Source organism: Gavialis gangeticus, unplaced genomic scaffold (assembly GCF_001723915.1).
Source record: "Gavialis gangeticus isolate Ggan-Ray unplaced genomic scaffold, GavGan_comp1, whole genome shotgun sequence".
Taxonomy (NCBI): Eukaryota; Metazoa; Chordata; order Crocodylia; family Gavialidae; genus Gavialis; species Gavialis gangeticus.
The window spans coordinates 118,660,165-118,685,255 of NW_017729032.1; the positions used below are offsets into that span (position 1 = coordinate 118,660,165).

General features: G+C 39.3%; 1 protein-coding gene across 1 annotated transcript in view; it reads left to right on the forward strand.

Moving 5' to 3' along the window:
* Window positions 1-19,931, forward strand: part of GPC5 (glypican 5) — a 1,496,686-nt gene extending 1,476,755 nt beyond the window's left edge. Inside the window, exon 8 of the mRNA XM_019524895.1 lies at window positions 18,595-19,931. Coding sequence (XP_019380440.1) covers window positions 18,595-18,752 — 158 coding nt within the window. The 3' untranslated portion in view covers window positions 18,753-19,931. The remainder of the gene's footprint in view (window positions 1-18,594) is intronic.
* Window positions 19,932-25,091: the final 5,160 nt, after the last annotated feature.

A 25,091-nucleotide genomic window follows, 5' to 3' on the forward strand; every position in this document is an offset into this window, starting at 1 on the left:
CACATCCCTCCAGGTTGAAAATGACCCATCCACCACCACTCCCTTGGTGCAGCCCTCCAGCCAGTTGGTGACCCATTTGACTGTGTACGTGTTGACACCACAGTCCCCCAGTTTTTTAATGAGAATGGGGTGAGAGACAGTATTGAAGGCCTTCCTAAAGTCCAGAAAGACTACGTCCACTTCTACCCCTGCATCTAAGGCTTTTGTGACGTAGTCATAGAAGGCCACCAGGTTGGTCTGACAGGACCTGCTTCCAATAAAACTGTGCAATTTCATTGCAGCCTTCAACTACCTGATGGACAATTCCAAAGAGGATGAAGATAGACTATTCTAAGTGTTAGCAGATGATTAAAAAGGAGAACAAGTGTCCACTGCAGATTGGTGTCATCTGCATTTTAGAAAGCAATCATGTTAGTCAGGCATGACTCACCCATGGGTAAGTTGTAGCAAGGGAAATTTAGGTTGGATATTATGAAAAAAATTCTCTCTCTCTATGTATAGATATACACATATGTATATATATAGACATACATATGTGTATATCTATACATAGAGAGAAATTTTTTCATATATATATATAAACACACACATACACACACACACACTCACACATATATATGTACATGTATGTGTGGTATATATGTGTATACATGTGCGTGTATATATGCATACATATATATAAATATATATAAATATATATATATAGTAGGAGGGTAGTGAAGCACTGGAACAGGTTATCCAGAAAGGCTGAGGAATTTCCATCCCTGGATGTTAAGGCCTGGTTCAATAAAGTTCTGGCTAGAATGATCTAGTTGGGGACGGTCCTGTTTTGATCATGGGGTTGGACTACATGACCTCCTGAGGTCCCTTCCAACCTAAATTTTCTATGATGCTATGATGTAATTTTCTTCAAAAAAAAACATTAAATACCACGTATATAAACACGGCATGAGTAACTCATGCCTAACTCCACTGGATTGCACTATGATACAAAACTGCACCTCATCTATGTTTATGAGGGAGGCTTAAAGCATACTTGGTGTACACCAAGAACACTGAGTTCATTGTTAGATGGAGGAGCCACACTCATTTTCATTAAAAAATGATACTTAGGAGATCAGAGGTGACTATGAAGCTCTCGGATTAAAGAACTTGGAATACAAGTGGTGTTCTTTCTGATTCTTCCTGTGGAAGGCAAGGATCCAGGAACAGACCATTTTATGCTAGAAGTGAATGCTTGGCTGAACTGGTGGCATTAATGTGAAGTTTTTGGCTTCTTTGACAATGAGCAGATGTTCTTCAGAGGATGACTGCTATCAAGAGATGGGATCCATCTAACGCAAATGGGAAGGAGCATCTTTGGGCATCATCTGGCCAACCTAGTAAGGAAGTCTTTAAAGTAGGTTCCATGGGGGAGATGATCAAAAACCTCCAGTAACAGAGCACAGTCCAGAGGGGAAAGGACTTGAAGAAGCAACTTAAGTCTGGGAAAGGGCCAGAAAGCTACAGAACTGCAACAAGTAGTGCAAAAGGGAAATGAGTAGGCCAAAATGCAAAATACATCCATTGCATCTATCCAAATGTGAGAAGTATGGGGAATAAACATGATGAGCTGGCAGCTCCAGCCTGAAAAAAGAAACATGATCCAACTGGCACCACAGAGACCTCATGAAACAGCTCTTATGACTGGAATGTCAACATGCAGGGTTACACTTTGTTTCAGAAGGACAGAGTTGAGTAAAAAGGTGGTGGTGTTGCTTTGTATGTCAAAAAAACTTATATTTGGTCCCTGGTTCAAGAGGAAGAAGATAGCAAAGCAGAATGTATATGGGTGAAGATGAAAGGTGCAGAACCAATGTAATAGTGGGGATTTATTAGGCCACCAAATAAAGAAGCGGTGGATGGTCACCCACTTGCTTCAAGCAGGTGACAAATCTATACAAAAGCTACAGGATGGTATTGATGGGAGACTTCAGTATTCCCAGCACCTGCTGGAAGAACAGTGCAGACAAACATATAATATCGAGCAGGTTCCTATTCTGCAGGAAGGATAAAATTTAGTTTCTTTGTGCCCTTTGTAGTAGATTACCTTTGTGAGTCACAGTCACAGATTAGTAATAGATTATCTATTAGGTCACAGATTAGGAATAGTTCCAGATTAGTAATAGACACATTAGTAATAGACACAGTCTATTAGTCACAGTCACATATTAGTAATAGATTATCTATTAGTAATAGATAACCTATTAGGTAATAGATTACCTTTGTGAGGCACAGTCACAAATTAGTGAGTCACAGTTTCCTTGGTCTTTCTGGTCTGTCTGCTTCAAGTGGACAAGTCAAAACCCTGCACTTTGAGCATAAAGCTGCTTGGAAGGAAGGCTGAAGACATCAGTGTGTTTGAAATTCTACCCCCCTTTCTGGGTTCTAGGTCTCACTTAGGGATGCAAAGAGGATCCAGTATCTATTTACAATTGACAGTCTGAAATTCAGTGCTGAAGGCAGGTTGAGATATCCATTTTTAACAAAGAGATTGTTCTTTTCTTTTAAAGTCCTGTTCTGTTGCTCATGTTATCTACATTTATGTTTAGAGCAAAGGCTCAAGCAACAGTAGACAAACAGAGACCTTGAATCCAATGTCCTCTTCAGCCTGAGAAGGTTCAATCCGACATCTCATATTTCACAAGGGAATACCCTAATCCAAAATGTATGTGTTAGTCCAGATATGGGCAATATGCACATCTGTTATTCCAACTGAATCACTGCACAGCCACAAAAACAAAATAAAACAAAACAACACTCCCCCCCCGCCACCAGCAAGATTCATGGGGCTGGAAGGAAAGCCCAAGAAGAAGCCTGACACAAGTCATAGCACCTGCTGAAGTAGGCTGTAACTTCCAAAAGCTCATGCCACACTAAATAAATTAGTCTGTAAGGTTCCACCATGACCTTCCTTCTACTTTGGTTGCTGGACACTCAGCTGGGTGTACCGTTTTATGACACAGAAGAGCTAAGGGTTGGGGTTGAAATAGAAAAAAAAAGAAAAAGAATGTTAAAACACAATTAAAACTGAAAATAGACATGTATTTTTCATGGTTTTCCATGAAGTTTTCTTTTTCTAAAAAAAAAAGAAGGTAAAAATACATGTCTCTATATAAACACTTTTTGCTTTAAAAAAAAAAAAGTAATAGTCACCAAGAGAGAGACTGGGTTGGAAAGAGAGAGAAAAAAAAAATAGTAGTCCTGGGACCTCAAAAGTTCAGACAGAATACAGCTTGGGCTAATTATCTGAAGCAGACCACTGCAGCTGAAGATACAGGTAAATTGAGATGATGGTCTTCATATGAAACAACTTTGAAGAAGTCAAGCAGAGGAGCCACTTAACAACAAAGAGAGTAGCCTGAATAAAGATTTTTCTTGCGTTTGTACTTCGATAATAGAACACAGCTCCAAAATGATGCATACAGCTGCACCCTGATTGGCTGAGAAAGCTGTCAATCAGAGAACAGGAATTTGTATAGAGAAAAATAATTTGAGAGTGATTATGTAAGTCAGATTCTCCCAATCTTCTAAAGTATAAATGGAATGCTATACAATTATATACTAGTAGTTATAGAAGATCCTTGCATGCTGACTATCAAAGACAATTAATTTGAAAATAAATGCTCTTTGAATTATGGTATTGGTTTACTCTTTGCATGTTTTGAAGCTTTTAATGACTCAAACACAGAACAATATACAAGTTCAGTTCTGTGCGAGTTTTTCAAAAATGTCATAACAAGGTAGGCAAAAGTTGAAATGCAGTCATAAAATTTGGCAACATTCAGGTGAAAACTGTTGAGAAGTCTCTGATGTGTGTCATACACATCCACATCCATACAGGAAGAATTTACATGCCACATGTTAGGTAGGTTATGAACTAATGACTGTTTAGCTGCTTATGTTTGCTAAACAGATGCATGTGCATAATTTGAATATGCACTAAATGGAAAATATTTGAAAAAAATGTAGTATTGAGATACCATCCCTCAGGGACAGGTTCTCCTGGGACTTAAAAGAATGATATTAGCTATTCAAGAGGAATATACTGTAGTAGCTATTTACAGAAAGCATTAGCATGTATCTTTTTCTAATCTATTTTTAAAACAAACAAACTTGTCACTTGCCCTTTACATTAGTTTCATTATCACTCTGTATTTGCTTATGTATCTGATACTTACAAAAAGAAACCCCCCCACAAAAAAATCCTAAACCAAACAAACCTTACAAACCTTCATTGTTTCTCAGCATCACATCTTATTTAACATTTTATTTCTCCAGGATCTCATTAAGACAGCTATGTATCAGCAAAAAAATATAGTTTCTAACAAACACTGAAAGTCAATGATGCAGATAATGGAGAACCAGAATCATTTTGTAAAATATGTGTGTGCATTTTTAAACAGCCTGAAAAAGGTCCATTTAGCTAGATCTATTAGCAAGATCTTTAATATGCCAAATAACAGCTTGGTTCTTCCAAGAAGCCTAGCTGTATGAATGAATGAAGTTGCGCTGACCAACACAGTAGAAAAATTGATTTCATTCAAAGGAAAAAAGTGTTTTAAGCAAAAATTTCCACTAGTTTTTCTTCTGATACATTTCCAAGTAGTCTTTTATGTCCTAATATGTTTTCAATCACATCACTAAGTCACAGGATAGCAACAAGTGGCACAGGAGTGAAGCACATAGGTCAAAATCCAACATGTGTCCAATGTATGTAAATAAATTAAAGAATTATGGGTAATAAACAAGACAAGCTGGAAACTCAAACCTGTGAAAAACAGTATGATCCAATTGGTATCACAGAGATCCTGTGGGGCAGCTCCTATGACTGGAATGGCAAACAGGTTTACATTTAGTTTTGGAAGGACAGGGTTGGGACAAAAGGTGGTGATGTCTCCTGTATGTCAAAAACACATACACTTGTTCCTTGGTTCAAGGGGCAGAAGATAGCAGATCAGAAAGCTATGTGATGGTATCAGTGGGAACTTCTATCCAAAAGCTATGTGATGGTATCAATGTCAGCTTCTAAAGATTACAGTATTGGAAACCCAACAAAACACCACCCCAGCACAATGGAACCATGGAAATCTAGATTTCAGCAAGGCTTCTGATGAAGCCGCATGGCCTTCTCATAAACAGTTCGGAGAATTGCGGGCTGGACAAAACTACTAAACTGGATAAATAGCTGGCTTATTTGCCTTAAGCAAAGAGCAATTATAAATGGATGCATGTCAGAATGGTAGATGGTTTTGAGTGGTGTATCACAGGGATCTAACAGGGGCCAGTGCTGTTCAAAATGTTTATTAATATTTGCATGCTGGTCCAGAAAGCTACTTGGGCAAGTTTGCAAATGAAATGGGAAAGGATTGTAAACTCAATGGCAGATAGGACCTCATTTCACAAAGATCTTGACATATTGGAAAACTGGGCTGATACTAACTGGAAGTAGTTTAGGTATGACAAATCTAAGGTGCTATACCTTGGAAAGAATTATCAAATATACAAGCACAAAACGTGTGACACCTGAGTGGATGGCAGCACTATGGAGAGGAATCTTGGAAATCCTGGTTGATCACAGTCTGTATTGTGATGCAGCTGCACAAAAAGCAAATGCAATTGTGGGATTTGTCAACAGAAGCATTATTTGCAAGATACAGGAGGTGATAGTACCTCTCAATGTGGCATTGGTTAGCATCATCTAGAGTGCTGTGTGAAGTTTTGGGCTCTATATTTTTTTACAAGGAAATGGAGGAATTAGAGAGGATCCCGAGTTGGGTAACAAAAACAATGAAGGGCTTGGATGGCAAATCATATGAGAAGAGGTTGAAGGAGCTAGGAATGTTCAGCTTGTGGAAAAGGCCTTTAAGTGGGGACATGATAGTAGTCTTCAAATACCTGAAGGGCTGCCAGAAAGAAAAGGGAAAATGCCTTTACTCTCTTGCTGAAGAAAGTAGGACATGGACCAACATCTTGAAGTTGCAAAAAGTAGCTTTATATTGGATCTCCACTTACCATGGCAAGTTAGGGTGATGTGTCAGGTTTAACTGTATAGTTTTGCCAAGATGTTATACAATAGATTTGTACAAGATAGTTTGGATAGGGATGATCCTGCCCCAAGCAAGGTTTGCACTAGATGACCTATGGAGGTCCCTTCCAGTCTTCCTTCTATATGATTTTTTAAGAAACCACAATAAAGGAGATGACAGTAGTTGCTAACAATTTGTTAATAAGTTAGTGATTAGAGCACATGTCAAAGTATGGACCTAGCTTCAACAGAAGTGGTGGAGGGATTATTCCTGATCTCTTGATTAGATCACTCTTCTGGAAAGTCAAAAGATGAAAGCTTTAATCTCCCTCAGTGTTAGGGCCTTGTTTCATCTTATTCTGTGAGCCACACAAATATTGATCGCTGTTAGTACTAGCTTAGAGCAGTTTGGAGCATTTACATTCTTAGTCTATTAACCTTCTCTGACTGTCTACCGCCTGCACAGCTGTGACTTGCCACAAGAGGCCTGGTGAGCAGGGACAGGACTGGGAGGTATAGCTATGAGTTGCCACTAGAGGGCTGGTGAGCCAGGACAGGGTTCTGTCCTTGCTCTACAGGCGGGAATGTGAGAGATCCTGGGATACTAGATGACCATATCGGGTCCTTAAAAAACAAAAATGGGCACTGGAGTCAGAGTGGTCAGAAACACCTAATATGTAACTTTGAGTAAGAATCCAAAATGCTAAGGAATGGCAGAAGTTCAGCCATACCTTGTACTTCATGTTTCCCACTGAATAGCTGTAGGCAGCTCTCACTTAGCATCTGGGTTCTCAGAATTTTCCTGTGTAGGCTCCTAATCCTTCCTGCTGACTGTACAGGGAATCTAAGCATTTACTTTTCTGGGGACAGATACCTAATTTGTAGGTATGCCAAAACCTAAGTTGAAACCGTCAGGATTTTGCCATTAACCTCTGGACCATTAAACTGACTCCTTTGATGTCTTTTTGGGAGAGTCTAATTTGCTTTAAAATGGTGCATGAGGGCAAATCAAAATGAACACAGCAAAATATTGCTTTGACTGAAGATACAGGATTGTTCAACATAGTACCACTTGGCGAGCATAATTCTGAAGCTACCCTTGAATGATTAAGAAAAAGTAGCGAACATGTTTAATTTCATTAATGGATCCAAGAAATTCTTTTCCTTGATGCAGTCTTTCCCAAAGTTTGTGTGTTTTGTTCTAGGGTTATGTTCAAGCCTGCCTCTCGGTTCTAAATTATATTCTGGTATATACAATATCTAGTGATTAAAAAGCAGCAATCTCTTAACAGAAGACTGGAAAAAGAGCCAGTTCAAAGCCATAGGCATGAACTCTTTAGGAAATAAGGCATTTAAATAGGACAGCTAATTTGGAGGATAGATGAGAGAAAAATTCTGAGTGAAGAATTTGCTTGCTTTCAGTATCGTCAGTATGGATCCTTGTTTTTCCTAGCAAAAAAATCCCCAATTTTCAGATTTAAAAAAAGTAACCCAAAATCCACATTTTTCCATGATTAAAACGAAACACCATTGTGTGTGTGTATGTATAGATATCAATATATATATATTTATATAGATATATCTATATAGATATATGTATAGATCTATCTATCTATCCATTATATATATATTATATATCTTAGTGGCATTTCATTTTAATCATGGAATAATGTGGATTTTGGGTTAGTTCTTTTATCTAAAAATTGGGGCTTTTTTATCACAAAAAACCCAGGATTTCTGGATCATCAGAGAAGATTCTGATTTATAAGACTTTCATTCTATTACCAGAGTTCTCTGCTGGGTTTTGCATTGATTGCAAAGTTAATGGGAAAAGGACAAAAGTTCCTACTAGTGAAAAGGATTTTAAAGATGCATTTCACCATGTAAAACAGATGCCAATGATGATGCTGATACTAGAACTCCACAACCTTGAAAGTCTTTGTGTCATGAACATGGAATTGGGGGATACTTATCACAGCATTCACTCAGGTGAATGTAATCAGACCATGATTAGTAGGCCTTATAGCAGTTGCAAACAGTTAAGCTTGTATTTTGTTATACAATGCCCCCCACCCCTGTGACTCAGACACATAGTACTGTATTATTTTTTAAGCGTGACACACAATATACATAAAATACATGTGAATAATTTCAGTAAATAAGATTAGCTTTTGTTAATGCTTATGAGCGAAATAAATAGATTTTTAAAACTTTTACACTGTTTGTGCTACATTACTCAAAAAAGCTTTGTTTTCTTAATTGAAATACTAAGTTCATTAATCCATAATATGATAGAAATGTCACTGTGAACTTGGAAAGAAAACTTTTAAATATTAGAACAGAGTCTTAATTTCTGCCCGCCATTCTCACTATTGAAAAGACTCTTCAGACTTAGATTTATACCACTGGTTACACTCTATTTCTCATTTATACAGCTTTGATAAAATATATGCAACTAAGCATGATAGGTTGGATTCATTTCCTAATATACAGTTGGCTGTAGAGAATTCTCTTAGCTAATGCCATTAGGCAGTCTACTTAATTGCTTTGTAACATTAAGAATAATATTATTCTTTTGTTTATAGGTGAGATTACTTGCATCTTGAAATCCCTTGTGTGCATATCTATTTTCTGTCTATTTGTAAATTTTCAGAATCATCATTAAAATGTATAAACAGTATCAACTATACAAAATAATGCATATAGATCAAGTTATTTCATTCAGAAAAGTGCCCAATATGCACTTCCAGAAACTTTTTTCAATACAATTTCAGGGACTTTATGTATATATATTTAGTACATTTGGAGAGAGATTGTGAAGTGACAATAGTTCAGTAAATGAAATAAGTCCCAAAATGGATCTTAGCTTTAGCATACTAAGGAGTGCTATGGAATACGGACTGTGGAATAGTTTTCCCTAGGGAAATTGGTGAGAGCTCTGTCACTTAAGATTGAACTGGATAAAGCACTAGAGAATGCTCTGTGAGGGGAAAAAAATCTATTTCTAAATTCTATAACTCAATTTGTCCAATAGAATTTAACAGCCCAGGAGTGCTGTAAATCCCAAGAAAGACAGAGGTTATGTTGGGGGAAAGGGCTCAAAGAGATCTATTTGGAGAAAAAATACCATTGTATACTAATTCTAGAACGAGTCCACTGAGAACCTGCCCTCCAGTCAGCAAGACAGTCCATACTGGATAATTCTGAGATAAAATTTGTGAATAGTTATAACTTGAAAAAAATATTTTTCCCTACTACTGGCAAGACCAGTATAACTTATTCTTTTTTACTCTTGTCCGCTTGCAGTTTCTTGTTATACCAGGATCTTTAAACTTAATGTTTACATTACCTCATTACCTAATTTTAATTACCTTAAAAGCCTACCTTACAATATGTCTAGGGATTAAACTGTTAGTCCTGAACATTTCCCTCTAGTTCTGAATGTAACATTTTCTTCAATTGCCTCCCTCTGAAGTATAGAATTGAATTCATTGCTTTGGTTCCCAGTATTTGAATCCTCTATAATACTGGCACATGATATCTGAAACACAAAAGTGATTGCCCGTAACGGGCACATCTACAAGAGACATTTGCTGCGCAGTTGTCTAATTAACTGTGCAGTAAATGTCTCGTCATCAAGGCGTGCACCCCTGTTAGGGCACACAAAACAAATAAATTCTGCAGCAGGGAATTACTTGTAAAATATAGGTACTATTTTGCTGTGGAGTTTTTTCATGTGCAACAGCACATGTGTACATGCTGTCCTGAATGACTGGGGCACAGGGTGCTTCAGTGCAAGGCTAGCTGGCAGGTAACCACTGCATTGAAGTACCATCATGCCTCAGCCATCATATCCACAGCACATGGAGCCCAGTCAGAGCAGCCCTGGATTGGCAGGCTGACCCTCATGGGTCACTTGCCAGCTCAGGCTGCTCCAGCCAGGCTCCATGTGCCGTGCATGGATAAACTTATGTGCTCAGGAGCAAAAAACTCTAGAGTAATAAGCCCTGGAATCTGTTTGTGCACATTAATTCAAATGTAGATGTACCCAATAACTTTGTTTCTGTGGAAACATTGAACTATCAATCACAAGGGTAAAAACCATGACCAGGTTGCCTACATGTATGGAATTTATTGTTGGAACACATTAAAATGGCCACAAAACTCACCTTTACCCAAAGATGTAAAGTTGTTGTGGGGATTTTACACAACACTCATTGTCTCTTTGCTATAGCTCTTGTAAGTCCTTGTCAGACAGGGAGCTGACCTCAACCAAGGGAAGCTCTAACTTGTTGTGGACCCATGTGCTTTGCCTTCAGATATGCTTGCAATCTAGGCTGAGTCCCTTTGCACCTTCCTAGAGCAGTGGGCATTGCCTCAGGGTCAATTATCAGGATTTCCCTGCTTTCATTTGTACTTCATGTTTGCAACACAGACATACCCTGGGTTGCCTGCTCCCCCATCTTGAAGCCCACTGTGCTCCAGCCAGCTGCTTCATGGCTGGCTGGGATGTAGTGTGTCTCAAGACAGGGGCTCCATGTGCCTCAGTGCAGGGGCTCCACCACGTGTGGAGATAGGAGAGCTGGAGGCTCTGGGCTGACTGTTCCCCTATCTCCGCATGCCACTCCCTGGCTGGCTGGGGCATCGGGTGCCTCAGCACGGGGCTACCTGCCACCTAGCCCTGCAATAAGGCACCCTGTTCCATAGCTAGCACCCCCTGAAACACATGAAGCAGAGGGACAATGTCTCGCTGCAGACCACATGAGCAGGGGTGTGCACTGTGCTGCTACTGTTTATGCTGCTGCAAACACATGCCCCTGTTCATGTGGACGTGGCTATGGTGTTTCAAGGTACGAGAATCAAAGTCAAATGCAGCACACCTAGCCCCAAATGGCATATGAAGGCACTTGTTGAAATGTCCTGAAAGATCATCTTGGTAATATTTTACCTGATCTTCTATTTTGTGGATTCTGTCTAAAGTTATTTTAACAAGGTATTTTCTAATCATCTCTGGCATAGATATATAAATATGGTCCCATTTGATTGGGAAGAAGTATATTTTTAAATTTGTTTGCACTACTTAGTTTTCTGCCCTCGTTTGTCTTCTTGTTGGGTAGGGGGAAAGTGTCTGGGATAAAAGAAGTAGGAATTTATGTAGACAATGACAGCTCATTGTCATTGACAATGTAGACAGTAGACAGACAATTCATTTATTCATTACATTTTTTTACATAAAATAAAAATATATCTTACGATTCAGAGCATATATTATCCTCTGCATGGCAGAGGATCAGTTTCCAATAGATCGCTTATTTTTTATTCCAATTTTTTTCCACTGTCTCCCAAAGTCTCTGGTACTGGTTACTGCTAGAATCAGGACACCTGGATAGATGCATCATCAATCTAATCTAATAGGGCAGCATCTATCTTCTTTTAGGTGGTTTGAATTAAGAAATATTTTATAGTAAATTATTTTAGTGGCATTAGGGGTCTTTTCTCTTTCCCACACAGACACATTTTTGCCATTGATCATGATGATAATTATATGCAGTTATACAGACAATAGATTACACAATGAAAAAGGCATTATGTACTCCAAACAAATCATAAGGATTCGTTTCCTCTAATACCAGCTTTCTTTCTCAGTGAACTTTCTTTCATCATGTACCTTCTAGCAAAATCTGTTCTGCTGAAGAAAAGAAAAGGATAAGTTTAAGTTGAATAAATTGATCTATCACATGATAAAAGCCATGTGCAATGCTAGATAATTGATTTATCTTTATATTAAGTCCTAAAAATCCCCAAAGCCTCTTGTGAAAGAAGTCTTGAGAATCTTTGACAATTTTTAGGCTCTTAGGATTACCTCTTAATTTATCTGTCATTAACTGAAAGCTAAAAAATATAAAAATAAAACAGAGCTACATTTTTACACTGGGTTAATTTCTCACATTATTCTTAATGTGTTTTTTTATACCCCTGTTCAAACTTGACCTCTTCTAAAGACATTTTAGCAATGAATTATGAATATATTGTGTATAAATTGGTGGAAACAAAACAAACCTTGGCACCTACATTCATACCACTTCATAGTTTGAGTTAAGTATGTAAGTAGGTGCTGATCTATGTATAAAATTACGCATAATCTCTGGCCTCCGTTTGGCTCCTCCAATTTTCTATGCTTCCAAATACCCCAAAAGACATAGGTATGTAAGATAAATGTGCCTAATGCCAGACCTCTTAAAAAATCCCTCATTATAACTTCCTTGCTCAAGAATCATGTAGGTTTCCCTACTAGCGCTGATCCCTAGCTTCATGAAGTGGGAAAATAGTGATAGATATACAACACTGTGCAAGTCGTAGTCATATCTGCTCCCTGTAAGCAACGCTTGATTGCCCAGGGAGGCCTAGTCATATAATCTTCATATGAAAGAAACCCAGTAGAATTGTAGAAATGGCTCTAATCTTTTTTCTTTGACAAATGTTGGACCGCTGTGAGGTACTTTCAATTGGTACATAACTAAAAACACAAGTAAGGGTATGATATTAATTTTCATCTAAACATAATTAATATTCAGCAAATACATGTATAAATTATTTAAATCAGAAGATAGATGTTGTCATAGCAACCTGCAGTTAAAACTCAGAGTACATACAACATATATGATTGCTCTGCAACTCATTAAAAACTTAGTTTTGCATAATGTTTTATTGTTGCCATGTAGCAAAAAGTAACCAAGAAGCAACATAGGAAAAACAAGTGTAGTCCATAATCAATTACTCATCAGAGATAATATATATTAAACAATCTGTAGAGAATGGTATAAAGAATATCAGTAAAAATAAAAATGGACTTTTAGAGGGTCCCTTTAGAGAACTGATTAGATGTCTTTTTTTCTGATAGATGCAGTATGTAATACTTTATCATCAAACCAACATGTACAGTTTTACTATAGAAAGCTATTTATGTTAATCAATATAATTTAAAAGTAACCATAAAGTATTATAAGCTGCTATAAATGATTGTAAAGTTTTAGCCTCAAATTGAATCAATAGTTTTTTTGATATAAATCATAAAATAGGTTTATTTTTTCACATGGTAAGCAAAAACATACATGATATCAATAGGAACTTGACAAATGAAGAGACAGGCAAAAGGGCAGACAAATAATTCTTAACAGATGATAGCACAGCTTCTATTTGAGAAATATAGTCCTTAACTTCTATGGAATAAAAATACACATGTGCCTTTTTGTGAAATCAGTTAATTTTTTGTCAGTTTTTCAACACAACCTGGAGTGTAAAGAGTCACATTCCTTAAAATTAGGTCTTTCAATTGGTGGGGAAGAAGGGAACCTGCTGGTATTACCCAGATCTTTCTGTTCCCTGGACACAGTAAGGAAATTGCCTTAGTAGTGTGTCACCACCTGTATGTCTGGGACAGAGGTCACACCCCTTCATTCCTCACATTTCCTACCATATTCTTTTCCTGATTGCTTTTACTTCTAAATTTCCTTAATCCCCTTAACAGCTGCATACAAATCTCTCTCATCATCTACTCCACACAAAACCTCTGTTGACTCTAATCTTTAAATTCACATTCACGTGAACTGTCTCAAATGCAAATGGTTTCTTTATTACCTGAGATTATCTGTTCACTTTTTCCCAGGAAACTATTCACTTTTGTATACCCCCTTTCCAGATGCTGCTTAATCCATCATTATACAGCACAGTCTTATTCCCCCCTTCCTAGCACCATATGGTGACATTAACTAAGGTGGAGTGACTGGGGCAGCAGCCTAGAGTGCCAATTTGGGGGGTTTGAGGAAAAGTAACAGCTGCTGCCATCTGGCTGCATTGCCAACACTGGAACCCAGAAGCTGTCTGCCATGTGTACTACTGTTACCCCGAGTGCCAAGCCGCCCTGCTATACCTCTGTACCCATGCATGCTCCTCATCACCTACTTTTCATGACCCATGGACTTTTTCATTTGTTCATTCACTGGAGCATTTGTTTATTCAACAATGTGTCTCTTCATACCCACATGCCATAGCATCCTTAAATATATGACATACATATTATGATTCAAAGACCATTAAAATCAATGCAGTTCTGTTCACCAGCTGCAATGAGCTTTGTGTAAGACTTTATGCAAGACTAGTATCTTGCTGGAGTTACATTCTCACAAGATTCTCCCTGTCTCAGGTACCAACCACCCTCCTAGTTCATTTTTTCCCGTAAAAAACAGGTTTGGGGGAACAGAAATTGTCTTTCATTATGGCATACACAGGACCAGGCATGCTCTTGGCATTTATTACACTAAACAACAATAATAATAATTAATAATTGCGTTGTCTATTAGATGCATTTACCGTAAGAATAATTTGGATTATCTAGCAATCTGGAAGCAAAAGAGTGTTCTCTTTGTCCTCCTCAAAACTGATGGTAGGTATAGTACTTGATTAAATTTTCTTAATAATTCACTTGAAAGCCTCATTTTCACTGAAATAGTCTCCTGATCTTTGGATTCAGCATGTAGGATTTAGTACATATCACATAACAGAGTGTGAGCATACATAGTGGTTTGAGGTTCCAGGTGCAACTATAAAGAATGTGGAAACAAGAAGGAAGAATTATTTTAAATGCTGCCTAACTGTGTTTTCTCCATTCAAATAAAATTAGCAGAAGTGCCATTACACTTCCTGCAATCACAGCAAAAGGGTCTGAATGGACATGTTACATGCCAGTAGGGTTGTGGGTTTCCTGTCAGGGTTAAGGCCTGTTACTAGTTATAATAAGGAACTGTATACTGACGCTACACCTGTTCTGTGGATAAACAGAACAGTTTGGCTTTCAAGGATGTCAGTTCTGTCACTGTCCCTAAGTTTTAAATATGGAGCAACACAAAACTTTTTCAAAGAAGCTAGAAATGAAATGGAGAGGCACTTTTAGAGCTGTTTCACCCTAATGAGAGGGGTCCTGGTTATCTCTAATAAAAAACCCCAAATCCCCAATTTTCAGATTAAAAAAATTAACCCAAAATCCACATTTTTCCATGATAAAAATGAAACACTACTATGTATGTATAAATATATACATATATATTTTATACAGCTCATTTTAATCACATTGTTTTATTAAATACTTGGGTGACTTAATTACTACTAAAACAAAATTGAAAACATGTTTTGCATCAGCACCTAACTGCCTTTCATGTTGTGTTGAGTCAAAGATCTGTGAAACTTGGCAGTATTGCTCTGTACAAGTTTGTGCACAGTGAACAGTGATTCCAATTATTTGCTTTTCATGAAAGCAACAAACATTTTTTTTACATTTTTTTTTCTGAATATGTAAGTGACTATAACATACTGTATTCAGTGACTGATTCTTAGGAGTCATCTTTCCTCACTGAACTATAGCTCTTGCATAAGCCAGAAAAAAACCCCAAAACAAATCTCAGGTGAATTCGCCTGGTTTTTCCCTCCAAATATTAGATCCTAGAGGATTTTGAGGTTAAGCCAGACAATGATCATAAGTTATTGAAAAGACCCCTTAATGACTCTCTTACTGAACCTGAGTTTTTAGTGTCAAGGGAAACAACACCAGCCAAATTTGGCCTTGTTCTGTGTTTTGTGGCGAATGAATAGTTCTGTTTTGTATAAACAGCAACTGTCACACTCATTTAGTGACAAGGGCTACATTCTATGTCTGATTCTGTTACATAGACTAGGGTATAAATTCAGGGCCATATATCTCAGTAAATAGCAGGAACTCTTCTAAGAGACCATCTTATCCCTTTTGCCCCATCATGATCCCCTAAAGTCCGCCAAGGGCAACTTCATGCAAGTACCATCAATATGCCAAATGCACTTGGCAAAAATGCATGGGAGGTTATTCAGCTCTAGAACAACCCTCCTTCTTGAGGCCTGCTAGAGCCTGAGCTTGGGCATCTTTTAGAAGTTCTGTAAAACCTTCTTATTTGGGCAACTGATCAGCAAGAAAGCAAAGCTTTGCTATTGGTTGGGATAATTATATTTTATGTTGATACTCTAACTGTTTTTTATGTTGCTTTGTTCTCCTGTTCATTCTTCTGTTTTATAATTGATTCTGTTCACACGTTGTAGCCTTTTCTGGAAAGAGTGGCATATACATCTATTACATACATAACATAATTATGAAAATATAGCCTTCATGTGGTAATCAAGCTTTTACTTATAAGCCATGTCTACACATGCACATAAAAGTAGCTTATTCTGTTGTGCACTAAAATGGCATGTAAAAAACCATGCTAATATGCTAGTACACCGTAGAATAGGCTACTGTGCATTAGGCATCACCTAAGAAGTGTGCACTTGCACCAATGTGTATTATGCCAGCCTGATGCACATTAATTTGGTACCTCATATTGGAGGTACTGAATTTAATGTGAATTCTGGTCACAGTGGGAAAGTTATCTCTGCTGCCATGATGACTAAGAAATTATCATCATCATTATTATTATTAGAAAAAATATTAGTAACAGTAGTAGTAGTAGTCGTAATTATGATGATGATAGTGAAATCTGAATTTCTGTACTCCAAAGTATATGTGGGTTTCAAAAATGCAGCATATGAAAAAGATTCAGCTTTTATGCCACTGTGTTTGAGACATTTCCTAAGGTTCTTTTATACATGCACTGAGTCAACTCTGATTCTGCTACTTCTATGCAACTTGATTGACTTCATTGCAATAGTGCAGTGGTAATTGAAAGCTATATGTGACCCAGTGAATTCAAAGCAAAGTATCATGCTTTGTAGAAGTAAAGCTTTTGAATAAAGGAAACCTTCAAATAAAAACTGGACAAATGACACAAACAATCTACTTTCTGCTTCTACCTCCCACACTCCCAAGGAAGAAGGTCTTGATCCACCCTGTTTGGTGATCCATTAAACACTCATTCAGTGAAGTATTGAGGGATTGATCTTTTCCCAGGAAGGTTACACAGTGTGCATGATGAAGAGCATTTATTTCCCCTCCTTCTCGGCTCCTCATTGTTACTGTTCCTATTTGTCTGTCCACTTGCATTGTACTCATAGAACTAATTTTAACAAATTCCAGGCAATAGCAGTGGATCAATAAATGTGCACAAAATAGCAGTCTATTCTGCTGTCGAAGTACAACAGCAAAGGAGACAAATTAATTCTAGCAGTTTTTATATACAGTGTGATTGACTTTAACCATCGTTCCCCTTAACTCCTTTTTTTTCCTAAGCTATATGAAAAAAGATTTGAAATATGGTGCAACTTTATAAGAACAACTTTCAAACTGCATGCAGAAGAAAAGGAGTACTTACCACCAAAGCAAGGAAACAAGCAAAACATATTTTTAAAAATAAAGAGGTTGCAGAGATCTTTTGTAGTTTACTGTTAAGGTCTCTCTTAATAAGGAGTGGGAAAACCATGACTAAAACATTCATTATCCATCACAGTCCCTAAAGAAAATTAAAAAAATAGAATCACTAGTTTATTCATTTTTGCAAATGATACAGGAGGGGAAAAGAAGGACCTAAACAATTAATAATAATGCAGAGGCCCAGACTGTAAAATCAATAAGTCAGCTCAGTAGAGCTCAACTTCTTTATAATGCTCCTGTAGAGCTTACCCTCTGAATTATATATGTATTGACCTAATTACATAAGTATTGACTTTGCTTTATATAAAGCCTTTTTCAGTCTTAGTGTAATTACAATGTCAATATTTGTTGCATATAATAACATTGAATTTTGACATGTTAATTTTGATTGATAGTGGCATGCCACAAGTTATTATATAGGATAAGACAGTTCAAAAATATGCACACAAAACAGAAAGCAAATGACAATGCTGGTACAGCTGAATGTGTCTCCGGGGCCTTGTATTTATGATTATTGAACCAGGCATTGGAGGGGTAATGGATGATGGTTATTTCATAAGAAACCTGTTTCTTAGAAGAAGAGGAAAAAATCTTTTATACGTATCTGAAGTTCAGAAAATTCAACCAAAAGCTCAGTATCTGTCTTGCTTATATTTTATCTTATACCATGGATATCTGGTGTAAAGTCTATTTTAATTTAAGCCAAAATAGAATCCCTATAATATTCTATCAGCTATTCTTTTTTTTTTTGCTCTAATTTTTGGATTCAGATACCTGAAAGTGAATAAAATTGCTTCTTTTAAATCCAATATGGGAGTGAGTAGTAGACTTCGGGATACTTCAGGGACTTTCAAAGTATTCCTTCATTGAATGTTTGCTTAGCTATATATTTACAAGAACTACTTTGTCCAACACTGGTAGAGTTGTGAATTACTTTCAAGGATAAACTGCTATATAGTATAGCATGTGTTTCTAGATGCAATTATGAAGGATTTTGAATTTGGCAGTAACATGAAGAATCAGAAACCAAACTGTGACACACTGTGTGCTCCATATATTTAAATTTGTTCTAGCTATATCACGTTACCAGTAGTGGAAAGGCATGAATCATCCTGTATTTTCTTATTTGTCTCAGCAGGGATGCCAGACAAGATGAACCTCAGTGATGTAAAGCAAATCCATCAAACAGACGGTGGCAGCACTTTAGACACAACTGGAGCAGGATGTACAGGAATGGTTCCTTATATGACATTTACGTTGATTAGTGTGGTAACATTACTTCTCAGTCTTTGGTAACTGTGCAGTCCTGTCTTGATACATGCATCTCATTGCAGTCTGTTCATCCACCTCATGAGCCCAGATACAAGATCTGTTGAATGTAGCAATATTTATGATGGCTTGTGTAATATTAACTCTCTGACCCTAATTCTGGATATTAATTAAATTGTTTGTCTAACATATTTCTTAAGTTTCTTAACACCTGTATAGGTAAGCAAAATCATGTTTCTTTTTAGTATATCTTGAAATTATATATTACAAATATAATGCTGGAATGTTGCCTTTGTTAATCTTTTGAGAAAGAGAACCTGATAAAACTTCTCACCATTTTTGAATTTTGTAAATGAAAAGCCTATGTTCTTACCATTTACAGGAAAACAATCTGGGCCCTGGAGCTGTATAAAAGCAGAGGTTGAGTGCCCCAACTGCTTGTCCCCTCTTTTTTCTGCTGCTGAATTTAAATGTAGAAGTTGCCAGCTCATCATAAAAAATCAATTGTACAAAGAGACAGAATTAATTTTTAGAGTTTGCTTTTAATACTTCAGAAAAACTAAATGGTATGCAGCACACATGAGTGTGTATATGTGCCTATGATTCAGTTTTATCTAGAGATAAAAGAATATTCTTATGGTATTGAATGATGATGGAAGCTGGAATGTTTTATACTGCTGAATGCATTAAATAGTATTGTTATCAGTTGCTAATTGAATATTCACATTCAGTTATCTTTTTGTGACTGATTCACATTCCATTTTATCTAGAATGTCTTCAAGAATATTGCATTTTCTTTCTTTTGAAGTCATATGCAAAAAACTAAATTGAACTGTATGCATACATACTTAGAAGTCTTCCTAGACTGTAAAGTTTTTATATTAGACAACATAAAGAAGTACATGTAAATATTTTGGGTTCCTAAATGTGTTCAGTTATCATTATATACACTGTGTTACATATAGGCAAACAAAAACAGCATTTAAACAAACCATTCCTAAGAGCAACTACATGCCCAAATAAACATCAGTAATAGGCACACCAAATACTGTGTACTTTTAGTTAACCTTATTTTCAGGTCTTCTGTGCTTATTCTGTAGTCATCATGGACCAAATCCAGTGTGGTCTTAGCTGAACCTAAGTGGGATTTAGGCTGAATTTAGTCACTAAATTCTCAATAGGGTACACAGGAAACTTCTCTAAAAGATTGGTTTGGGCATTCAGATGAAGGGCACTGGGAATTCCTGAGTTCTGGTCCCTACTGCCAGTCCTATTTCCCTGCTTTAGCCAATTCCCAAGGGTGGATCCAGGTTGAAGGTGGCAGAATGCCATCCTCCCCCTCTACCTGCCCCAACACTACCTATGTGCTGCACGTGCAGTGAAGTTTGTGACTTCACTGGCATGTCAGTGCAGCTTCTGCTGTAGCTTCACATGTGATGTGAGCTCTGACCTCACCAGTTTGTCAGCTCAGGATCTTGCTGGAGCCCCTGCTTGAGTGTCCCACAGCAAGAGTATCACTTCTTCTTACCCTTCACTTCCCACCATTCCACTCTGCCCCCACTTAATTCAGTAGCAGGGAAAAACAGGAAACCAATGGTGGAAACCAATGGCATTGATTTCCCAGGCCCTGGAGCTGTATAAAAGCAGGGGTTGAGTGCCCCAACCGTTGTCCGCTCTTTTCCCTGCTGCTGAATTTAACAGAAGGCAGGAGTGAAAGGAAGGGTGAACAGCAGTGGTGCTCATCCCTTGGGCTCCAGCCAGAGTCTGAACAGACCAGCTGGTTAACTGAGAACTCACAGTATGTGTAGAGCTTGAAAAGAGCGATGCTAACATGCTGTTAAGTTCAGAGAGCTCAGTGACATCTAGTTTGCAGTGAGAGGTCCAGTAATCATGATTTTCTATGTAAAAACTGTCAAAATTGTCGGAGAAAATATATATGGTATTTTAGATTGCATTTGCAATATGGCCAAAAGGAAATACGTTGCAGAGCATCCAGGTTAGCTCTTGTGCAGAAAGATCTATCATAAGTTCATTGATTCCTTTTTTACTGGATGACAATGACTAGCTGATATAAAATATATAAATAGTCCTAGAAGCAGGGACCAGAACCTGTAACTACCCTGTCCCAAGGGATAATTGTCATTCTTGAGCTACAGAGTTATGGCTTCTTTTGCTTGTTTTCATTCTGGCCCCATGAATCTGTACATTGGCCCAGGCAGTGGAGAATAAGACTTCTGGGAAATGAGGAATGTAATTTTAAACTCTCTCAGTTCAAAAGCTGAGCAGGACCTAAAGACTTTCTCTCTCACTTCCTGGGTGAGTGCTTTGAGTACTATACTATAGTGGGCCATGGCACCTGCAGCAGTATTCAGGTGCCTGCCTTCTGGACACCTGGAATCCTGAGATGAGAAAAACTCCTAAGTTCTGGATAAGGGCAGGAATTCAGACACAATCTTGTTTTCCTTTGTTTCCATTGACTGATTCTAAGAATTTTCCTGCTCAGCACTTCAGTGCTGTGGATCAGCCCTCAGAGATGTTTAACATTTCCAGTTCAATGTTATGCCCCTTAGGTACCTCTCTTGCCTTCAGCAATGTGCCTGTCTTGTGGCACACTGGCCACATCTACATGAGACACTGACAGTGCAGTTGCTACTGCAAGGTTATTTAGTACTTGCATACCCAAGTACTAAATGCCTGCAAAGTTACCGGCATTACTGTGCAAATAGCATCTCTGCATGGCTTCCGGGTAATGCTGACTGCACAGTAGTTCATTACTACTGTGCAGTATCTCATTAGTACTATGCACTATCATTGTGTCATGGTTTGTTCCCCGCCATGCTACTGTGCAATACTAATCAGCTACTGCGCAGTAGTAACAAGCTAGTATGCAGTAAGCGGCTCATGTTGACATGGTCACTGAAGCCTAAATGGAAGAATCTATAAAAAAACTGCTGGATCTGACCCTCACTGCCTATGTGAGTTAGTTTTCCACCTTTATGCTGAATTGATGATATTGAATGCATTCGGTAATAGCCAAGGAGGAAAGAAAAATCTTATTTAATTCACAGAAGTTGTCATACTAGACCAGAACAGTAGCCCATCTCATCCAACATCTCATTTCTATCCATCTTCAGTCCAAGATACTTCAAAGGAAATTGCAAGAAGTCCAGAAATAACTTTTCCTCAGAAAGTATTTCTATTAATACCCAGTATTTAGAAGTCAGCTAATGCTCTGAAGCACTTTTTTTCTATCCCAAACTTTTATTATAGTTGTTGTTGCTGCTTTAATCCTAGCTACTGGAACCAGATATTCACAATGGGTCTAATTTTCAAAGTCACCTTAAAAACCAAAGTTCAATTTTCAAATGAAAATAAGCAGTTAGGACTAAATTTCACTGAAAAGTAATAAGCCTTAAGTGCTTAAGAGTGTGAGGTCATGACCACACTGCTGAGTTCGGGACTGCCATCAAAGAAACAATTTTCACTCTTGGTCATGTCCAAACCCAGAAACTGGCTAGCATACACAATTGAGCAGTCTTGAGCCTGTCCCCCAGTGCCACTCAGAAAGACTTTTGAGGCACAGAACCAGATAACTGCATGTAACCAGGACCAGAGCCCTAGGGGCAGCCATGATGCTTCCTGGTGGCCACATGGCTCCTGCCCTACTCTAGCTCTAGGGTACCCTTCTTTTTCTCCTTCCTGCCACACCTTAATGTACTTGGTTAGGGACTTGAAGAGATTATCTAGTCCAACCAAAGATCTTGGGAAGAGAAGCTGCCCAAGGGTCCTAGAGTGAGCCCTAGTCTGTCTTCCTCCCAGAAGAACCCCCTCAGTCCTCTAGAGAGTCCTCTAATCCCAATCCAGCTCTTTATGCTAGGTGGGCCTTCCTGGCCCATATGTGCTCCCAGGGCACTGTTGACTTATGGGATATTCATGATCTCTGACCTCCCTTATAGCCACACCCATGCCTCATGAGCCTTTCCTTTCAATCACTCTCTCGTTGGGGCTTCAGCCTTCTACAGTGCATATGATTCACCCCTTTGATTTTGCTGGGTCTTCCAGCCCAGGTCCATTGTGCTGGACCTGTCTTCTAGCCTCCAGCCTTTTTCTTGCCTATTCTGGCACTGGTCTAAGAAATGGGCTCTCTAGCCCTGTCTCTGCCTGACCTTGGGCCACAGGCTCTCTGGTTCCATCACCACTTTGCTTTGGGCACTGCCCCCCAGCCCTGTCTACCTTCAGCCAGATAGGCTTCACCTTCTCTGTAGGCTACAACCCCCTTTCTGGTTGCTGCCTAGTAGGACCTTGAACTCAGCCCTTGGCAAGGCTCATGCAACCACGTGCCCCATGGACACCACTGGGACCTTTATCACCCCTGCCAGACCCAACCCAAACCACCAGTAAAAAAATCAAATGAAGACATAAGCACTCTGGCTATAACTAAACTCCTAGCACACTAGCTGTGTAATAAAACCCCTACTTATCCATGGTCCCCTGCAAGCACTCAGCTCCTTACTTGCTGCTCCCAGGAAAACCAGGACCCCAGGCAATAGGTCAGCCACAACCAGCTTGCTGCAGAACTCTTTCCCTTGTGACTTGCACGGACAGACTGCCCACTGTGCCTCTTAAGCTTCTTCCTGGTCAGGCAGCTCCCCTGGCTACCTGCAGGTGTTCTCTAGTTAGGCTTGCTGACTGGCCTTTGGGGCAGCCTCTAGCAACTAATCTAGCAGTAGTAGCAGTGCCTTATCTCCTATGCAGGGCTTTGCCCTCCAGCACTGTTGCAGAACAGCTAGCACTGCAATAGGCAATCTGTTGCCCACAGAGGCTCTATACCACTGCAGAGCAGCTAGCTCTGCAATAGGCAGTCACAGCCTATAAATCCCTGGAGAGGGCTGTTCTCCTGTAGCAGCTAAGGAGTAGCCTTCCCCACCTGGGGATCTCCCTGTAGCTGTTTCTCCTTTAAAGTAACAGGAGCCCTAGGCTTCCTGTTATGCTGCACCAAGGCCCACATTCTGAACTTTTCTAAGCCACATAAACTGAGCCCCAGTCCTCCATCACAAGTCACCCCCTGCCCACCCAGCAGGAGCTGGGAGTGGTGGGGGCACAACTCCACACCTCTGCCCCTGCTGAGGGGTAAAAAGAAGGTAATGGGTAACGAGGGGCCTCTGCAAGACATGCTAGGAAATCTGGTCATCGCACCAGATGACAAAGCTAACCAATTTAACAATTTCTTTGCCTTCATTTTTCTGAGCAGGGACCAAGTCACCCCCTGCACTGGGGGCCCCTGTGGGCCCCAGGGGAGGTGCACCCAGGCCTAGGGTCAATGAAGACCTAGTCAGGGAACTTCTGGAGGGACTGGATGCATTTAAATCAGCTGGTCCTGATGATCTCCACCCCATAGTGCTGAGGGAATTAGCAAAGGTCATTGCAGGACCCCTGGCACTGCTTTATGAGCACTTGTGATGCTCTGGCAATGTGCCAGAGGACTGGAAAAGGGTTAATAGTTTCATAGTTTCATACTTTCTAGGGTCGGAAGGGACCTGAGTAGATCATCTAGTCCGACCCCCTGCCATGGCAGGAAAGAGTACTGGGGTCAAACGACCCCAGCAAGGTGTACATCTAGCCTCCTCTTAAAGACCCCCAGGGTAGGAGCTAGCACCACTTCTCTTGGAAGTTGGTTCCAGATCCTAGCCACCCTGACAGTGAAGTAGCACCTCCTGATATCTAGCCTAAATCTACCCTCTGCCAGCTTGTGATCATTATTCCTGGTCACTCCTGGCAATGCTCGGGGGAACAGGGACTTCACCAGTGCCTGCTGGTCCCCTCTGACTAGTTTGTAACAGGCCACTAGATCCCCCCTCAGCCTTCTCTTGTGGAGGCTAAACAGGTTCAGGTCCCGTAGCCCCTCCTCGTAGGGCCTGCCCTGCTGTCCCCTGATCATGTGAGTGGCTCTCCTCTGGACCCTCTCCATGTTGTCCACATCCCTCTTGAAGTGTGGTTAATGTGGTTCCCATTTTCAAAAAAGGGAGAAAGGAGGACCCAGGAAACTATAGGCCAATTAGTATTATCTCAATCCTGGGTAAGCTTTTTGAGAGAATTATCTTACAGCATATCCGCGAGAGGCCAGCAGGGGAGATTATGCTTAGGGGCAACCAACATGGGTTCATTAGAGGCAGGTCCTGTCAGACCAACCAGGTGGTCTTCAATGACCAGGTCACAAAATCCTTAGACGCAGGAGTAGCTGTGGACGTAGTCTTTCTGGACTTTAGGAAGGCCTTCGACACCATCTCTCACCCCATTCTCATTAAAAAACTGGGGGACTGTGGCGTCGACACCTATACAGTCAAATGGGTCACTAACTGGCTGGAG